The sequence below is a fragment of the Leptonychotes weddellii genome, chromosome 9, assembly GCF_054177405.1.
Source record: "Leptonychotes weddellii isolate Sample4059 chromosome 9, ASM5417740v2, whole genome shotgun sequence".
Classification (NCBI taxonomy): Eukaryota; Metazoa; Chordata; class Mammalia; order Carnivora; family Phocidae; genus Leptonychotes; species Leptonychotes weddellii.
In genome coordinates, this window is record NC_138377.1 from 23393833 (window position 1) to 23414288 (window position 20456).

Genomic DNA, 20456 nt, shown 5'->3' on the forward strand with positions numbered 1-20456 from the left:
TCTTAAAGTACTATTCACATCTTTCCCCAAACTTCTGACCTAAAATACTATCCCCCAAACTCAAAAGACTGTCTTTATAATAATGCATTTGCTACCCCAAATACTACAGTTACCATAAAATAAGGATAATTTTGTGGCCTGTAACATCATGCACAACCACGATGAGCAACTCCAGAGTCAAGATAAAGAGATTCCCTGCTCATCTCCCACTGTTGCATCACACGGACCCGGCGACAGTCAGTGCTGATTCAGACTCATGGACCTGATCGCCCACACCACTTCCGGACTCCCTTACATTTCTTGATCACTTTCTCACAAGTACTATCTCCATTTTGAGTCAGCTTAGTATGTGAGATTGATGAATCATAGTACAAAGGAGCAAGCCTCAGGCTGTGTTCCAAACCTAAAATTAAACAAATGCAGACCTCTTCCCACTGAGTAACACCTACAGGCTGCAACAGATACATGACCATCCAACCTTCCCCCGAACCAGAGACTACAAATGGTGATGGCCATCCTCCATGACACATCTAATATCCTTGCCCACTTCCTCTTTCCCCTCCCTCATCATACACATTTGTCCCTTGAATTATGCATAATCTTGCACATTATTTAACTTTAATATTTGTTCAATGGTCCGAACCTCTCATTTCTACCTACATCAGGAATTAAATTGTAAGCTCATCAAAGAAAAGAATGGTTTGGGTATAGTTTCTTTGTATAGTGTTACATACTAAGAAGCAACTAATGAAAGCTTTTTGATATTTTCAAGCCTGTTTCCTTTTCATCATTCCCCAACTAACTCATTTCAAATGATTTCAATTCCAAGCTCAAAATGCCCTCCAAAGTATACTAATGCAAGATCTAAGTTGTTGGGAAAGCTGGAAACACATCCATTTTTCTAACTGGACTTTAAGATGAAAGCTCATGGTATCTGTTAAGTTATTATAAGGCAGAATGGTACAGTGGTTAAGAGTGTTAGGCTCTGGAATCAGCTAGACCTGAGTTATAATCTTGACTCTACCACTTACTAAGGAAATAACAGTAACTACCTAGGGTTCTTCTAAAGACTAACTGAGTTTATATTTGGAAGGTACCATGACAGGCACACATTAAATGCTCAAGATATATCAGTTATTACTCTTAGTGCAAACTCAATAGTACCTCTATGGTTCTACTAAGTTCCATAACTCAACAGCCTTCATCATGGCACACCACGTGCCATTTCACTCAGAGCTGCGCACTGCACTAAGTTACAATGAAGATACATTAGCTTAGTATCATTGTTAGTATTAAGAGATAATCCCTATTCCTCAAAAGGTTTTAAGGATTGGCAGCACCTGGCACACAGCAAGGACTCGCTAAATATTTCCTGAACGATGAGAAAAAATAGAGAGCACTTAAGATAACAACGTATAAACAACTAGAAACAAGAGCACTATAAAGAATATATTCACAAATATGGGGAGTAAATAGAATGACCTAAATATTCTCCTGCTACTTCAAAATCCCAAAGAAAATATTAATATTGTATTTACCGTGGATAATGTGTGAGACAAGGATGACAAAATTTGACCTCCATGATCAAATTTGTACCTTAAGCAGAAAACACGGTATCTTTCCCTCAACTTGAATATATTAAACTGGGAAAATACAGCACTTAGTCATGGTTACTGAGGGAGCTGGGGCAAACACAACTCTGCTCCTCTATGCTGTATTTCTAGAGGTAAAGAGCACATCTTAAGAAACCACGTTAGCTGCTAGGCCAAGATACTTCCGTCTTTAAGAGCTCACACTTCTCTCTTCGGTATTTCATGAAAGTAACGCTTTTCCTGTCCTTTATCCTGTTCCTGTAATGGTAAAAGTTGCTATTCGCAGACATTTTCCAAAAGGTTATGACTATTATTGGGAATTTTTAATAAGAGGCCCTCTCCAGTGGGGAAGACAGGGAAAGATGTTTTCATTTGGCCCTCACACCTAACTCCACCCGCCCCCCAAGTCCCTCACCCACTCCCGTTAGTTCTGCTCACAGACCCTCCGCCTGAGCCCGCCCTCCCGTGCCCCCCCCCAACTCAAATCTAAAAGGAAAGCAGGCAGCGGCCTTGGAAAGAGTTACTTCATCCAGTTGGCTAATGGGTCACATATTCCATGGGAAAGGATCCAGGTATGGAAAAGACAGGATGGTGAGGCCTTGTGTGTAAGGACAGAGAGAAGAGTATTAACTACATGGTTTGTAGGTCTGAGTAAAAGGTGATAAAAATTCCAGTTTTTGGAAGGAAACAGGAATATTTTCCCATTATGTCCACATGTTGCCAGCTCTGCTGGTGCCTGCTGGCATCTCCCCAGGCTTCTGTCTGGCACCTCCACCAAATACCTCAAAGAATCAGACTCATTCCAAAGCTTCACTGAGGGGGAGGAGGGAGGCAAAGGGTCCTGCCAAGTACTTTGATCTATGCAGGGGGTCTCTAGGGATTCAGCCCAGGGAGAGGTGGGAGGGAGAAGGAAAGCCTGCCAAACGCATTCTCTGAAGACTTGTCACCCTCTACGAGACTCCATCCAGGGAAGAGTTAGGGCACCGGGTTCTCAGCCCCACCAAGGAAAAGTTTAACTTTTCTATTCTTTATGATGTTGGTTTCAAAATAACAAATCACTAGAGCAAAAATGCATTCCAAAAGAAAAACGTCCCAGATGAGCTGGAAATAGATCCTATTCTTTTTGACTCATGTCTAAGAAAATAAAAAGCAAACTTGTACCACAGTTGACTTTCAATAGCAATTCCATTTGGCAGCTAAAACCCAAACCCAAACCAGTGCTGTCTGTGAGATTCAAACAACACTGGAGCTCCTGGCATGGAGCTGAAGGAAAAGTTGTCAGACAGGAGCCTTCACGCCAAGGTCAGAACAGAAACAAGAAAAGAGAGATCCGAGGCATATGACCAGGGCCTTCTGTCACAAGAGACTCAAGGGCAAAAGGCCTCCAGAGTGACCCAGGGCCAGGTAACAGGACTTGTAGTCTGGGCCTCAGGCTCAAGTAGCTCCTGTATCAGAACGAGATCCTGTAAGGTCTGGCCATCAGTAGTTACCAAACAGTTTTCAGTCCAGACTGAATTTAAGGATTTTTCAATGTGAAAGACCTCTCAGAAAGTTAGTTTCTGCACGTGTAGGAAATAGCTCAGACCACGTAAAAAGAGGATTGGGGAATTTTAAAATAGAGCACTTGACCACACATACACACATATCTACCTCCCCTTCTTCCCTTCCAGAGTCCCACTGGAAGGACAGAGGAGATATTTTTTAAAAGAATGAAATGATAACAAAGTTAGAAAACATTTAAAGGAGCCAATAATAGACCAAAAGTTGAAGGAAATCCTGAAAGATAGAAAGCAGATGGGATCAGGTTGAGAAAACAGAGCAAAGGAAGGAAAATATCAGAGGTGAGAATGATCTTCTCAAGGAGCCTCTGAGAAGTCCCAAGCTGGCAGGAAACAAACACGAGGAGCAGGAGTGGGCCAAGGAACAAGAATCAGATAATTAATTCTTAATTAATTCAGTGGGCCTCCTCCAATACCCAGAGCTTTGCCCTCAGCATAAAACCTAATGATAATACTCTGAGGAGGACATCTTGCGTGGGCACAGAGATCTGACAAAAGAGTGGAATTTGAGGCCACCCTACCCCTACAATAGACAGAGAGAGGAAAAGACAGGAAAGGTAGTGCTGCCCGGAAGGGAAATCACCAAAATCTTCTTCTGTATTCACAATAAGGCAGGAGGTGGCAGGAAGAAGCATGCTCCTCACTCACATCCACCTGAGGCGCAGCCTGTCAGTCAACACCATTTGCCCTTGCACAAAACCGAGTTAGCCTTCTGTCCAGGGAGAAACTACTAGGGAATCCGTCCTATACAACAGTACCTGAAACCCAGGCCAGCTGTCAATTTCAATCATTCTAGCCTTTAGTTCACAAATACACCCAAGGTCACTGACACCGAGAAAACCCAATAGTAGGGGGGAAAAAAGACAATCCCAAGAAAATTCATGAAACAAAGGAGAACTTTTAAAAAACTTTCAACTGATATCCTCACTAAGACCAACAGGCAAAGTGCATCCATCAATCCATTATGCAACAACAGGTTTTTTTAACTAAAAAAAAAAAGGGCAAACAGAAAGTAAGGGTTTCTACAAACTATGATAGCCAAAAGAGAAATACAGTAGATAAAATGAATATTAAACTGGATAAAGCTCAAACTGGTGATCCAGAAAGATCAAGATGGGAGAAAACAGAGAATTTAATATCAGAGAAAAGCTGACATAAAGGAAAGACCCAGAATGCCTCAAAAAAGAGATCTAGAAGCAGAAACAAAGGCAAAAACAAAGGTTCGGGGGCGCCTGGGTGGCTCAGTTGGTTAAGCGACTGCCTTCGGCTCAGGTCATGATCCTGGAGTCCTGGGATCGAGTCCTGCATCGGGCTCCCTGCTCAGCGGGGGGTCTGCTTCTCCCTCTGCCCTCTTCCCTCTCGTGCTCTCTGTCTCTCATTCTCTCTCAAATAAATAAATAAAATCTTTAAAAAAAAAAAAAAAAAACAAAGGTTCAGGATAATTTTCCCTGAACTAAAGAAAAACACTAGTTTCCAGACTGAATGGGCTGACCAAATGTCCAGGAGTAAGAATAAGAAAAGACCCAAAGTGAAATAGTGGTTCAACTTCAGAATTCCAGGGGTGCCTGGCTAGCTCAGTTGGAGAAGCATGTGACTCTCGGTCTTGGGGTCATGAGTTTGAGCCCCACGCTGGGTATAGAGATTACTTAAATAAATAAAACTTAAAAATTCCAAAGCTGTGAGGTTACTATTGAGTTTAAATTTTTTATTCAACTTATAAAGCAAAGAAATGGAATCATAGTTATTGAAGATAGTATAATTTTATAAACTCTTAAAATATAAAAATAATAAAAAGTAATCAAACTTAGACCTGAAATGTGGAAGGGAGGGCAGGAGGTGATGTGAATTCAATACACATCAAACTGGGACTTTGGAAAGTCAAGAAAAGAAACATAAATCAACTGTATTAGGTTACAAACCACTGTTAAAAGTCTAGGAAGTAAGACTGGGGTTGAGATTTTATTTTATTTACTCTGTATATGTGTTCAGCTTACAAACCACTTCTAATGAGGATTTTGTAAAGATTCAAGATACTGATAACTTTTGAAAAAAATAAGGGGATGAGGAGGAGGAAGGAGGAAGAGGGAGGGAGATGCAGAAACAGCATCAAGGATGCCATACCAAACAGGTTAATTTCCTTAATGATCTCGAGGGCAGGAACCCACAATTCTGCTCACAATAGAAACTAAATGTATATGCTACCAATTAATGCTTAACACTGAAGAATTAATCTGACGATATGCCAGAAGTAGAAAAGGAACATCTTTTCTGCTGACACCAAAGGCTGCTCTTCCCTAACATTTGATCGAGTGACTTTTTAGCCACAGAGGAACTGCCGGCATAGGAAGAGGTTACTGCCAGAGTAAGATGAATAGTAGGCAATTCATATCCACCCTCAACTCACATGTCTGAATGCAGATTTCAGAAGGGAACACCTATTCTTAATGAAAAAAAAAAAATGATATTAGTAGCTAGGACAAAGGCTGAAACAGGGAAGAACCAATAAGAAGACAGGGTGAGGGGGTGCCAGGCTGGCTCAGTCGGTGGAGCATGTGACTGACTCCTGATCTTGGGATCGTGAGTTCAAGCCCCACATTGGGTGTAAAGCTTACTTTAAAAAAAAAAAAAAGAGGAAGAAGAAGAGAGGGTGCCACCTTGCTGCATACTTACATTGTTGATCAGGTAGACACCCCGCCCCCTAGAAGAGGCCACTGGTTTTACTATCCAAGGTCCCCGGTCCTTTGAATATGAATCTGCTCAAAATATTGGGAGATTAGAAGGGGGACAGAGAGAAACAAAGAGAAAGAAAGGACAAGAGTTTATTATCTTAAATTTCAACAATGGTTATCCACTCAGACACCCGAAGCATTTTCCACATTTCCTAAGCGGAGGGCAGCACAGCTAACATACCTGTATTTTTGAACTGGCTTCAAAAATGAACACAAAAACAGAGGGGCAAGGAAAGGAAGAAGGAGGAGACAGCAAAATTACACATTTCTTCCACCATTTCCCCTCTTTCTTGAATGAGAGGATGAAAATAAAATAAGGCAACTCTCTGATGTTAGTCTAGGACTATCACAAACGGTCTTCAGGAATCTTTTGAGATTCTCGCCTCCGTCAACCAAAGGCCCTGCAGAGGCTCACACTGCAGACAGTGCCAATGGGGGTCAAACACTAGATCACCTGAAATGATAATGTTCCTTAAGCGATTTCTCTTAGCTTGTAAGAAAAAAATCACCTTACGTCAAGCCATGTGCAAGTGGCACAAGAGGGCAATAATTTACAAGGGATTAAAAGGTGCCCTTTACTTCTTTTTTTTTGTACAATAGAGTGACTCAACATTTATATACGTTATGAAATAGCACAATGAGCGAGTTACCATCTGTCACCACATGGAGTTATTACAATATTGACTGTATTCCCTACGCTGTACTTTTCATCTCCGTGACTTGTTTATTTTATAACCGGAAGCTTGTACCTCTTAATCCCCTTCACCTATCTCACCCTCCCCCCACAACTGCCTCCCCTCTGACAGCCACCAGCGTGTTCTCCGTATTGAGGAGTCTTTTCATTTTTGCTTATCTATTTGTCTTGTCTTTTAAGATTCCACACATAAGTGAAATCATATGATATTTGTCTTTCTCTAACTTATTTCACTTAGTACAATATCCTCTGGGTCCATCCATGTTGTCATAAATGGCAAGATTTCATTTTTTTTATGGCAGAGTCATATTCCATTGTGAATATATACCACATCTTTATCCATCATCCATTGATGGACACTTAGGTTGCTTCCAGAATTCGGCTATTGTAAATAATGCAGCAATAAGCACAGGACTGCAAATATCTTTTTGAATTAGTGTTTTCATTTTCTTCCAGTAAATACCGAGAAGTGGAATTGCTGGGTCATATGATATTTCTATTTTAATTTTTTCAGGAACCTCTACACTGTTTTCCATAGTGGCTGCACCAATTTACTTTCCCATCAACAGCACACAAGGGCTCCCTTTCCTCCACATCCTCGCCAATACTTGTCATTTCCTGTCTTTTTGATACTAGACATTCTGCCAGGTGTGAGGCGACATCTCATTGTGGTTTTGATTTGCATTTCCCTGATGATAAGTGATGTTGAGCATCTTTCCACATGTCTGTTCTTGATTTAACCCTCTCCTGTCTCCTCTGGGATCCGTTCCCTTGTTCCTATCTTCAAGCTCGCTCTCCTCTCTGGGGTGCTTCTTCTCTTTTTCTCTCCTTATGATCACATCTTCCTCTAAACTGGCAACTTCCAGAATCTATTACCTTTGGTCAGAATTCAACTCTACCTTTACAACTGCCTGCAAATCACCACATGGAAGCCTCAAATCCATACCCGGTCCCAAATTTCACACTCCTCATCCCTTTCAATAGTTCTTCCTTTACGGTCCCGGTTATACTCTCTGGTTAAAGACATGCTGATGCTCCTAGCTTCTCAGATTCACACCTGTGGAGCCATCTTTGACCCTTGCCTCACTACTCACAGCCAGTTGGTACACTTTATTCTACCACTCTTTCCACTCCCTCTTTTCCTATTCCAGCTACCTAGTTCAGTCCAACTACACTTCTTAACTAGATTACCGTAATAGCCTTCCAAGTGATCACTGTATTCTTCCCCTTGCTCCCTCCAATTCATTTCACACAGTTATTTTTCTAAAGGCTAACGTGTTTGTGTCCCTTTCTTTCTCAAAAATCTCCTATTGCCCACACTCAAGTGAGCCAAGGAGGGACAGGAACACAAGAGTCATGGAGAAAATGGAATTTCTGGGTTATAATATGCTAGGTGGACACCAAAGGAAGAGAAGAACTTAAAAAAGACTTTATGAAGAGGAGGAATGTTTCTTTGAAAAAGGAAGTGGTACAAATAGATGGGTTTCTCCCCTAATATGTAACCTTAGCAGTGCAACTAACCTAACAATGTTGGATCTCCCCCAAATGAATTTTAACTTAGAGGTCATGGACTCTGGACAACTGGCAAAGAATGACTGGCATCCTGGCAAGACTGAAACCAAGAGACTCCTTTTTACTATCACATCTTCCCTGTCCCCCCCTTTTCCACAAACACGGTATGTCCCTGCTGTGGTCTTGGGTGATGACATCAGTAAGTGATTTGTTTGGGGAACACCATTTGCCTCTAGTAACTGCCCTGGGGCTAAACATGGTGGCTTTGAGTTATGGCTATATTAATTCTGTGTGTTCTGTTGACCTTTTGAATTCATTTTTGTTAAAAAGTAGAACACATACACGTTTGAATAATACACTAAAGAAGCAATCCTACTGAAAGGCAGGTCATGTTTGAACTGATGGAGAAACCCTAACTCTATCCAATCATCTGAAGAAGCATCCCCACCCCCCAGCCTGCCTCCAAAGGGAGAACAGGAGAATAAGAAATAGCAGAGAGAGGACAAAGGGAATTTTCATCTCAGATTCCTATAGACTTCAAAAGGGAATTAATGAAGAATTTAACAGGAGGAGTTCATATCTGGGACATGCTGCTAACACATTAGTTGAAGTATTTTTATGCTATCATGTTGGCTTATTGCATAATTTTTTACTTTTATTACATAACAATACATCTCAACATAACTCAAAATAAGGAGTTCATACTGAACATTTATTAAACACCTATCAGGGTACCATTCCAAGTGCTTTCCGTGTATTAACCTATTTAAACATCCCAACAACACTATAAGGTCAGTACTATTAATAATCCCATTTTACAGAGGAGGAAGCTAAGGCACAGAGTAGTTTAAGTAATTTGGCTAAAGTCACATAACAAAAATTCTTAACTGTAAGTTTTCAGCTTTGAGTGCACTGTAGTTTTGAACTTAATTCATTTAATTAATAGTCTCTTCTGACCCATTTCAGAGCCTTCTGTGGGCAAACACTGAACTGTCAATGGTCCCAGCTGGAACAATAAGTGCTATCGGAGAAATGGCCTCACCAAGATGAAGCAGGAGATCCTGATGATGGAAATCCCAGAAGATGAACACCCCAATGGGCAACCAGACCAAACTGTTAAGTCTAACAGGTTAAGAAAACCACAAGTCAGGAAGTCTAGAGAGAACTTTCTCTTCCTCTCTCCATGCTTCCCAAAACAGGAATAGTCTCTCTCTTGGACTTACTGAGAAGATAGATATCTATGTGTCTGTCCTCCCAGACCCTCCTCAGAGAAGAGGCCTCTCTCACTGGTGATACTGGGAAATGGACACTATGCACAAACGGCTCTGGGTCTTTAAGCAATAAGGCCCGGTGGTGAAGAGCATGGTCTCTGAAGCCAAACCGCAGAGTCTGAACCACCATTTGCAAGCTACATAACTTACAGAAAGCTCCTGACCTCTCAGTACCTTCGTCTCTTCATCTGTAAAACTGGGAATAACAATGGTACCTACCTCAGAGTAGAAATGCCACTTAGAAGAGGGCCTAACAGAAAGGAGATGTTCGTTACATGTTAGCTTTTATTATTATTATTTCTCAGACTCTCACAAAAGACCTGCCTCCCACCTTCTTTGTACTCACACCTCTTCTGTGCACCACGCCTACGGACTCAGGCTCTGCCCCCAGGGAGGAAAGTCTGAAATAGCCCATTTCGTCTACTTGGACCTGGGAAAGATAGTTGACTTCAAGGCAAAAGAAATAAGAAGCTTCCACTGAGACTGGGAAGCAAGCCACATGTTCCTACCTAGCTTTACCAGCAAGATAGCTGACATTTAGATCCCTATTTGGCTAATAACACCTGTACTCTTCAATTAGTCTGAACTCCCAGTGAGAGTGTGACTAACTGGTACCTCTAAACCCTCACACTAAAAATGTGTGATACTTGTGCTTTATAAGTCACACAAGTCAAGAAATTGAGGTGACAGGAATATTCCTTAAACGGCAAGAAAAAAACAGACGCCAGAAAGGAAGCACATATAGTTCAAATGCAGAAGTATATACATCCTTACATAGGCACTAAGTCTTGCCAGTGAAGAAACTTTCTGCACCAGACAGGGGCACAGGTGTATGACACCAATGTATCCTTCTAGAAACGCCAGCAACAAGCTTACTAAAAATAAACCTACAGGGACACAATCAGAATAAAAACAGGTTTAAAGTTATCCCTCCAGGGGCGCCTGGGTGGCTCAGTTGGTTAAGCGGCTGCCTTCAGCTCAGGTCATGACCCTGGAGTCCCGAGATCGAGTCCCACATCGGGCTCCCTGCTCAGCAGGAAGTCTGCTTCTCCCTCTGACCCTCACCCCTCTTGTGCTCTCTCTCACTCTCTCTCAAATAAATGAATAAAATCTTTAAAAAATAAAAATAAATAAAAAAAATAAAGTTATCCCTCCAGCCGTTTTACTAAAGAAACACACTGTTTTAAGGATCTGAAAAGCTCTAATTAGTTACTGACTCAAGCTAGTCCTTGGGGTAACTGCCCTGAGCCCAGTTGCAGAGGGTCGGGGCGTTTGCAGCCAAACACTTACTACAGAATTCCGCATACTCGGCTGGCAGAAGGAAGGTCTGAGGGAGGATGTGAAAAGCCTTGAACCCATGTGTATGCTGCATTCGAATGATGTTTTTGTACAGTCGGTCTTTCCGGGTTAGTTCATAGGACCTAAAAATCATAAAAGTTTTCCATTTCAGTAAAGTCTGACTCCGAGGTTTTCCTGTGTTATCACATACTACAGAGCTCATAGTTTGGAGCTAGAACATGTACCAAGGACTGGATTACATTAGATCGACCACTTTGTCAACCCCAGAGTTTAGTAATCATTTTCATAAAATGGATTTCTCTGGTCAGATTTATTCACCGAGGTAAAATTGACATACTTTTTAGTGTATAATTCTGTGAGTTTGAACAAACATATGCAATTATATAATCACCACCATGAACAGTACCAGCATCCCAAAAAGTTACCTCCAGTCCCTTTGAAGTCAACCCTTCCAATCACCTCCAGGGCCTGGCAAGCATTCATCTGTTTCCTGTCCCTCTAATTTTGCCTTTTCCAGAAAGTCAAGTTCATGGAATCATATATACGTGTCTTTTTGAGACTGGCTCCTTTTCCCAAGACTGGCAACAACTGAGATTCATCCTTGTTGTTGCCTGCATCAGGATTTCACTCCTTTTTAGGGCTCAATAGTAATCCATTGCTTGGATGGACTGCAGTTTCTTTATCCATTTACCAGTTGATGGACATGTAAGCTCTTTCCAGTTTTTGAAGATTATGAATAAAAGCACTAAAAGCATTATGTACATTCTTTTGTAAGAACATAAGTTTTTGTGTGGACATAAGTTTTGATCTCTCCAGGAATGAGACTGCCAAGTTCAGTAAGATTGTTTAGTAAGTTCTATTAGTTATCTATTGCTGCATTATAAATTACTGCCAAAACACTACAGCTCAAAATAATGATAAACATTTTCCATCTTATAGTTTCTATGGGTCAGGAATGTGGGGGTAGCAGGGCTGGGTAGTTTTATCCAAGGGTCTCTCATGAGGCTACAGTCAAGACGCTGACCAGAGCTGTGGTCATCAGGCTCAACTGGGGCTGCAGGACCGACTTGACAAATAGCTCTCTCGCATGGGGCTTGTTGTTGGCAAGAAGCCTCAGTTCCCTCCCATGTGAATTCTTCTGTAAGGCTGACTATCTTCGTGACGTGACAGCTGGTTTCTCCTAGATCAGGTGATTCAAGAGGGAAAGGGAACAAGGAAGGAGCTGCATGTCTTTCGTGGCACAGTCTCAGAAGTGACACATGGTCACTTCAGCCACACTCTATTCATTAGAAGTCACAAAGGCTAGCTCACACCCAAGAACACAGAAATTAAGCTCAACTTTTTGAAGGCAATGTCAAGGAATTTGTGAACATGTTTTAACACTAACACATGTGTAAGTATATATTTAACTTTATAAGCAACTATGACCCAAAGTAGCTGGACCGTTTGGCATTTCCCACTGGCAAAGTTTCCGCATTCCATTGCACTGCATCCTGACCAGCATTTGGTGTTGTCTGGTTTTTCCATTTTGTTTTTAGCCATTCCAATAGGTAGGCAGTAGTACCTCAAGTGTTTTTTTAAAGATTTTATTTATTTATTTGAGAGACAGCAGAAGAGCACAAGCAGTGGGAGCAGCAGAGGGAGAGGGAGAAGCAGGCCCCCTGCCCAGCAGGGAGCCCTATGCAGGGCTCGATCCCAGGATCCTGGGATCATGACCTGAGCTGAAGGCAGACGCTTAACCAACTGAGCCACCCAGGCGCCCCAACCTCAAGTGGTTTTATTTCTCATTCCACTACTGACTACTGATGTGGAACATCTTTTCATGTCTATCTTCGTCAGTGAAGTATCTGTTCAAATATTTTTAGGCTATTTTGAAAAAAAAAAAAAGGGCTATTTATTATTGAGTTTGAGAGTTCACTATACATTCTGGATACAAATTCCTTATGAGATATGTGTTTTGCAAATTACTATTGAGCCCTAAAAAGGAGTGAAATCCTGATGCAGGCAACAACAAGGATGAATCTCTTCTCCCAGTCTGTGGCTTTTCATTTTCTTAACAATGTCTTTCAAAGAGCAGACATTTTAAATCTTGAGGAAATCCAGTTTATCAACATTTTTCTCCTATGGATTGTGCATTTATTGTTATGTCTAAGAAATCTTTACTAAATCCAAGCACATAAAGATTTCCTCCTATGTTTTCTTCTAGAATTTTTACATTTTACACATATTTAAATCTGATTCTTTTTGCCAAATGGGTTTTATGAGTATAAAATCTATTTTAAAACAAACTTCAAATATAAACAAGCAAAAAAGACAGTGTTCTAAGTTTGACTTTTGATAAATATAGTAAAATTTTCTAGGTCCAAAAACCAAATACATCAAATAAATTCTAGCTTCATCAGCAGCCTGTGACTATTCACTACTAAAAATCATTATGAAACATTTTAGGAACACTACATGTTGTATGTTAATTGAGTCACAATTCTTTAATAGTACAAAAAAAAATCTAGATTACCCAAATAATGAAAAAACACTAGTACCCCCACTAACAAGTTCTAAACCCAAAGCATTCTGGGAATTTTTACACAAAGATACCTAGAGGACGTGACCTTCTGAGAAACATGGCCTGAGCAAAGGTTAGCATACTTGAAAACAGTACCATTCAGGAAAATAAAAGATGTGGCTACCTTACCCATATTTAACAGCAATAATTGCCCAACCTCTCATATAACTATATGGAACTCGCATCATCATTAGTAAAACAAGTACCAAGGGTCTGATATGTTTCTCCTACATAGCGTCCAAGATAGACCTTCATTTTAGACTACAATGGGCCTACTGGAGTAAAGTCCCAGGTCACTAGGTTAAGAATCCCACTGACAACTAAATTTACATCATTAGAAGACGGATATGTAAAAGATAAAATTTTAAAGAAAAGCCAAGGAAATGATCACCATAAACTTCAGGCGGTAACTGCCACCTATCAGGCTGTATGTTCTGGAGTACTACAAACAGGCACTTCAGTTAGCCGCAACTGGACTCATGAGTTCCACTATTGGTTTCTAGTCATGGTTTGTTCCACTATTTAAAAACCATCTAAGGGGCACCTGGGTGGCTCAGTCGTTAAGCGTCTGCCTTCGGCTCAGGTCATGATCCTGGGGTCCTGGGATCAAGCCTCACATCGGGCTCCCTGCTCGGCGGGAAGCCTGCTTCTCCTTCTCCCACTCCCCCTGCTTGTGTTCCCTCTCTCGCTGTGGCTCTGTCAAATAAATAAAATCTTTAAAAATAAATAAACAAACAAATAAATAAATAAAAACCATCTAAGAATCTTTGCTGTAACCACTAAAAACTTACTGTGTCTGTACCTCAGTTCTAATTTTTCACTATGATTTCTTAAATTCAGAGGTAGCTTTGACAAGTCTAGGTATCACAAACTCACTGTCCTCTTCATAAATGTAGAGCAGAGGTCCTTAAATTTTAGATAAGAATCATCTAGAAAGTTTCTTTAAAATTATTGTTCCTCGGCCCCATCTCTCAAAAGTCTAGGATTCTGCATTTTATACAAGTGTCCCAGGTGATTTTGGTACAGATGGTCCACACTATAATGTTGATTTAGCCTAGAATAGTAATTTCCAAACTTCCCAGATATAAATCACCCTAGTGCTTTTTAAATATATAGCTTTCTAGGTATATACTGACCTAGGAAGATTAAGCATCTAGAAGGTACTTTCTATTTTTTTATTATGTTCAGTTAGCCAACATATAGTATTGATATAGTATTCGATTCATTAGTTGCATATAACACCTAGTGCTCATCACAACACGTGCCCTCCTTGATACCCATCACCCAGGAGAAGGTACTTTTTAAATATGCACCTTTTTAAATATACACCTTGAATCTGCAATGGGATCTGTGATTGTATATTTTAAAAAAGGATCCCCAGTGATGTTTATCATCAGTTAGAAATAATGACGAGAGGACAAGAAAAAGGATGCATTCTCCTATAGATGCCCAATCCTAGTGGTCTCCAAATGCTTTTGCTTGATGCTCCCTATGCAAATTTTGGGAAACTATGTATTTTTTAATTGACACCTAAGATTCTTCATCAAAAATTTAAATTGGGGCATCTGGGTGGCTCAGGCAGTTAAGCGTCTGCCTTCATCTCAGGTCATGATCCCAGGGTCCTGGGACTGAGTCCTACATCGGGCTCCCTGCTCAGCAGGAAGTCTGCTCCTCCCTCTCCCACTCCCCCTGCTTGTGTTCTCCCTTGCTCATTCTCTCTCTCAAATAAAATCTTAAAAAAAAAAAAAAAAACTTAAATTGTCCCAAATGAGCCAATGAATGATAAATATTATTTTAAAATAAAACCCTAACACTACCCTTTTAAGTATATTCCAGGGAACCTAAATAACATCAGGATTCAACAGCCAGCATACATTTTAAAAATATTATCAAAGAGAAAGCTCTTTTCTGTCAATACCTTTTTCACTTTATATAATACACTTTTTACTGAAGGTAATATATATGCAAAAAAGTATACAAATCACAAATGCAAAGCATGATGAATTTTGGTCACCTGCGTGAGCACCCCAAAAGCCTCCTTCATACTCCCACCCAGGAATTATCTCCCAATCACCCTTGCTTTTACTTATTCCATGCCATTTCCCCCAAAGAATGGTTTAACCTCATAGAACATATTTAATGCTTGCAGGTCTTTTATATCATAGCATACCTTCTCTATAATAAAATATGCATGTCAATTAATACGCATTATTTTCAAATTTCCTGGGATCATTCGGCTATAAATTACTTATGCTGGACTGACTATCATTGCAACTACTGTAGTACACAATTCATCAAAACACCATAAATATGATAAATTTTGATTAAAATGTATGTTATACCAATGTCAAAGTCTCCATTTTGATAATTATGCCACGGTTATAACTGATGTTAATGTCAGAACAAGGTAAAGGATACAGAGTAACTATAATATTTTTGCAACTTTTCTAGCAGTCTAAAATTACTTAAAATAAAGTTAAAAAATCGTATTAAGAAAGAGTTGACAGGGGCGCCTGGATGGCTCAGTCGTTAAGCATCTGCCGTCATGCTCCCAGGGTCCTGGGATCGAGCCCTGCATTGGGCTCTCTGCTCCACAGGAAGCCTGCTTCTCCCTACCCCCTCCCCCTGCTTGTGTTCCCTCTCTCGCTGTGTCTCTCTCTGTCAAATAAATAAATAAAAAATCTTATTAAAAAAAAAAAGAAAGAGTTGACAATCATATTGGAAATGTTTAAAGTCCTTGAATTCCTCTTGCATGTGAGTTCAAGTCTTTGGATGCAAACAGGAGAAACAGCAGAAGCCATGAGACACAGTGCACCTAAATAACGGGTTGTTAATGTGCTCGAACACGCAAGGGTAGTACATTCAAGCAGCACTCAAGAAAAGATAGGATCAAATTTATTAATACTGATGAGTCTAAACTGAGAGAGAACTCCTATATACCTATGGGAGTATTTCAGAAACTATTAAAATAAAGAATATACTACTAACATGAATTTGGAATGCAGACTCTAGTGTGGGCTATTTCAAGGACTCTTTAAATGCCTGTTGAAAATAGATGCATCTGATTCACTTCAATCATCGAGTCACACATTTAGAATACCAAATCCACATCTTCCAGACAATGAGGGAGAAAATAAGGTTTAAATTGGTTTAAATTAAATTGGTTTAAATTAAAATAAGGTTTAAAAATCTCTGCAAATGAAGCTGAGACATCAAATAAAACTGGAACTTGTTATGAAGACTCAAAACACACGTTTATCCCAAATTATGAAGAAACTATTTGACACAGGCCAGGTACTTACACATGGTGACGAGATATAAGACAACAGAATTGAAAAATCAAGAAAGAAACTTCATTAGATAAAAATGAGAAAAGCATATAAGGTCACTGAAAATAAAACCTGTTAGCCTAAGTACATAAGAATATTATGTAGGACGTAAGTCCTGGAAATAAAATAAAACCTAACCACTGACCAAATAAAAAAATTTGTACTGGACTTCCTTCTCTTCATCAGATGAGTTGGTCATCTATCTATCTATCTCTCCATGGTTGAGTATGACTGCCAGAATAAGGTAGGGTTTCAGCATCAATTTTATTCCTATTTTCTTTTTCATGGATGAAAATACTAAGAAACTCTGGTCACAAAAACAGTAGCTAAGACTTCTACAGTGTTTACTATGTGACAGGCATGCACTGTTCTAAACATCTTAGATCCTGATAGATTAAACCCTCACAACAGTCCCATGAAGTCTGTGTCACTGGCAACATCTTTTTACCAACGAGGAAACTGATGCTCAGAAAGGTCATGTTTGGTGGTCACTCAGCAGAGCTGGGATCTGGGCCCAGGTAATTGATTACAGAGCCTATGCTTCTGGCCACTAGGCAGCATTGCCTCTCTAGGCTGCCGTTAACAATGTGATTGCAAGGAGTTTTCTATCACAATGACACTCAAGTCTTTGAACAGCTTCCTAGTTCTGTGTCAGAAAGTCACAAGATGATCGATCTATCACTAAAAATTAAAATTAATAGTCTATCAGCTGACAACCTGATTATGTCCTCCTCTAGTTCCATTAAAAGTAAAGAAATGGAAATCACCACCATGACTGTCCTGTCTGGTAATTTGTCATTACCAGAATTCAATTCAACATCTTTTTTTTTTTTGGTACTTTTGTTTAGAACCCTGGAAATGTTTGCACCCAAGGACAAGGCACCATATTAAGATTCTAAAGGGCCACTGTTTTATAAAGGGGAAAATAGTAACTGTGAAAAAAGGAGGTGAGAAGGGAGAACCCATCCATATGAAGGGCTCTCAAGCTGCTCAATTTTAAGAAAGAGAACCTACGGTATTTGCAATCCAGAAACAGTCTCCTTTAGGACCATCCATGTCTACACAGTCCTTGGAGAGGCTTCATATAATATATGCTTATGGACGTGAACACCTCAGTTTGATTTGCAGACTGCTGCCCTATATCACAGACTTCTTTTTTTAAGGACATTAATTATCTCTGCTGGCTACATGCCCAATGTCAGGCACCTTTAAATGGAGCAAAGTAGCTACAAGAGCATTACCTGGGAAAGTGATTAACCTTTTGTGCTTCAGAGAGGGTGCGAAGTAAGAAGGGCTTCAGGTGGGATCCCGTCCACATTAGGTTATAGTCAGTGCTGCTTGGGTGAACCTGAGGGCAGATAAAAAGATTAAAAAAACATCAGAGATAGCCCCTCTCCAAAAAGAGAGACGGCAAGAAAGGCCATAGAGATTTTTCACCTACATAGCACAGTGGGTGTCCAGTTAGTATGTAAGCCTAATAAAATAAAAACTGAGTATAAAGAACACAGGGATGATCAAGTATAAAGAATGGGACAGTTGGGGAAATCCCAGACGCAAAAAGTAGAATAAATGAATCCTTCTATAGAAGTCTGTGATGTCTCTTAACATTCTTGCATATCAAAGTATAAGAAGAGGATTCAACCCCACAACTCCCTTCTCAGAGTGTCCTTATGTCCCTGCAGATGATGGGTATAAAGTCTTGATCAAAACTAAAACCTTGTGGGGCGCCTGGGTGGCTCAGTCGTTAAGCGTCTGCCTTCGGCTCAGGTCATGATCCCAGGGTCCTGGGATCGAGTCCCACATCGGGCTCCTTGCTCGGCAGGAAGCCTGCTTCTCCCTCTCCCACTCCCCCTGCTTGTGTTCCTCCTCTCGCTATCTCTCTCTGTCAAATAAATAAATAAAAATCTTTAAAAAAAAAAAAAAACTAAAACCTTGTGGTAGCAAACTAACTTAGAATATCATCCCTCCATTCATTCATTCATACATTCATAACATTGATTTGTCTATTCATTCAACAATTACGTACTTGGTGCCTATCATGGGATACGTACCATGTTAGGCCCTGGAGATAAAACAGCAAGACAGGATATAAACTAGTATCAGAATGTCCTCAAAATGTCTATTTCAAACCTCAACCTAAGATAAGGAGCTAGCAACCAGACTTTTATTAATTATTTCAAAATATCTACAGGGTAAGTCTGCCCAGCATTTTTGCCTGTCCCTTTGATATCAATATCCCAATTTCCCCAATTTTCTTTGGGAATAACATACTACTTGGTTTTAAAAGACTGCCAGTCACACTACCCACCCCACCCCTTGCAAGGAGTAGATCCATGACCCAAGTTGGACCAATCATACTATCTCCAGAATGTGATTCTTCAGTGAAGAAAGGCACAAGGACAATGAATGGAGTTGAGTCACTTCTATAGGAGTGCCTTGAGGAGACAGTCCTGATTCCTGTTCCCAGATCCCCAAGACTGTCCCAGGCTCTCTCCTTCCAAAGGCCTGCCTTTTCAACCCTTCCTCTGATTCTGCTACCTACGCTATGTATAACTTACCCACAAATTGTTTTTGGTTTAAGTAGGCAGAATCTGTTTGTGTTGCTTGCAGTCAAAGAATCTTAATTAGGTATCAGACAATTCCTTATGGGCAACTCTGTCTCTACCCCAACCCTAAAATCATAGCAAGAAAAATGTGTGGGGTTTTTTTGTTTAAAAGAGAGAAAGAAGAGAGAGAGAGGGAGAGAGAGAGAGAGAGAAATCCTGTGAAAATGTTTTCTATGTATTTCAAGGAGAAACTGATACAGCTACTCAAAAATTCAATGCAAGCTCTGCATTATCACTAAGCATAGGTCCCATGTACCTTCTAGAGCTGCCCTGTTAACTGGTAGTCAGGTGGCTAGGATTTTCAGCTTTAGAGCAGACCAGGTGAGATAGTAAAAATGAGCTTACTTCATGAAATCCATGGGCTGTCAGAATGCTGCGTACCAGGCGACTATCTGTTCGCACAATTTTGTAAGACAAATGATAACGTTCTAAAGAAAAACACAGAATCAAATTCAGTAACCAGAAAGTTAACTGTAGAGACAAACCTAAAGTGTACAATGGTGGCTTGCTTAATTATACTCGAGAACATATACTGCTCCCCTTATGCTACTATAAGCAGGCTGCAGATTACTTTGGGCCAAGGGTTCTTAACCTGAGATTCACTGGGGGTTACGACATCTGGATGGGGGACAAAATGACATCTGTTTTCACTTCTAGTTGACATTTAACATTACATTCAATTACGAAAGTAGGCACAAAGCAGAGCAGTGCTAGCAATGCCTGTGACCCTGCCACCTGTACATGCCAGGTATTTTAATATTATTTTACTGTTGTTACAGTTATCTCAAAATATCACTTCTCTTGATATTTAAAAGTTATGGCTAGTGAACACACCTTCCACTAGATCATGTTATATAATGCACAAATAAAAATGCATATATGTCACAAACTTAGTTTTTAAGAAATATTTTGATAATTCTATTTCAATACAATTGATTTTGTTTATAATCCTATATATTTCTTTATACACTTAAAACACATTATTTGAAGAACAGACCCACAGGCTTCCCCACACCACCATTGCACATTTGGTCCACTGCAGAAAAAGGCTAAGAACCCTTGCTCTAAATAGCCCTCTGTGTTCAGTGATGCTGGTTACCAGTGATTCTTTTTTTTTTTTTTAAGACTCCTTTTTTTTTTTTTTTAAAGATTTTATTTACTTATTTATTTGAGAGACAAAGAAATAGCATGAGAGGGGAGCACAAGTGCTCCCTTCAGGACAGGCTCCCGTGCTCTAGTTCAGCACAGTCCCCACACCGTGCTTCACCCACTCACGTTTCCTGCCAGGCCCTGTAAGCATAG

At 40.2% G+C, this 20456-nt stretch overlaps 1 protein-coding gene across 13 annotated transcripts in view; it reads right to left on the minus strand.

Moving 5' to 3' along the window:
• Positions 1 to 20456, minus strand: part of TTLL5 (tubulin tyrosine ligase like 5) — a 254676-nt gene that overhangs the window by 216306 nt on the left and 17914 nt on the right. For all 13 annotated transcript variants that reach the window (XR_014148340.1, XR_014148339.1, XR_014148337.1 and 10 more), the window contains exons 4-7: positions 19500 to 19582; positions 17790 to 17896; positions 10648 to 10778; positions 5822 to 5904 (exon numbers count right to left, since the gene is read on the minus strand). Coding sequence is in view for 9 of the 13 variants with exons in the window: in XM_081830183.1 (XP_081686309.1) it covers positions 5822 to 5904; positions 10648 to 10778; positions 17790 to 17896; positions 19500 to 19582 (404 nt within the window). In the remaining 4 variants the exon portion in view is untranslated. The remainder of the gene's footprint in view (positions 1 to 5821; positions 5905 to 10647; positions 10779 to 17789; positions 17897 to 19499; positions 19583 to 20456) is intronic.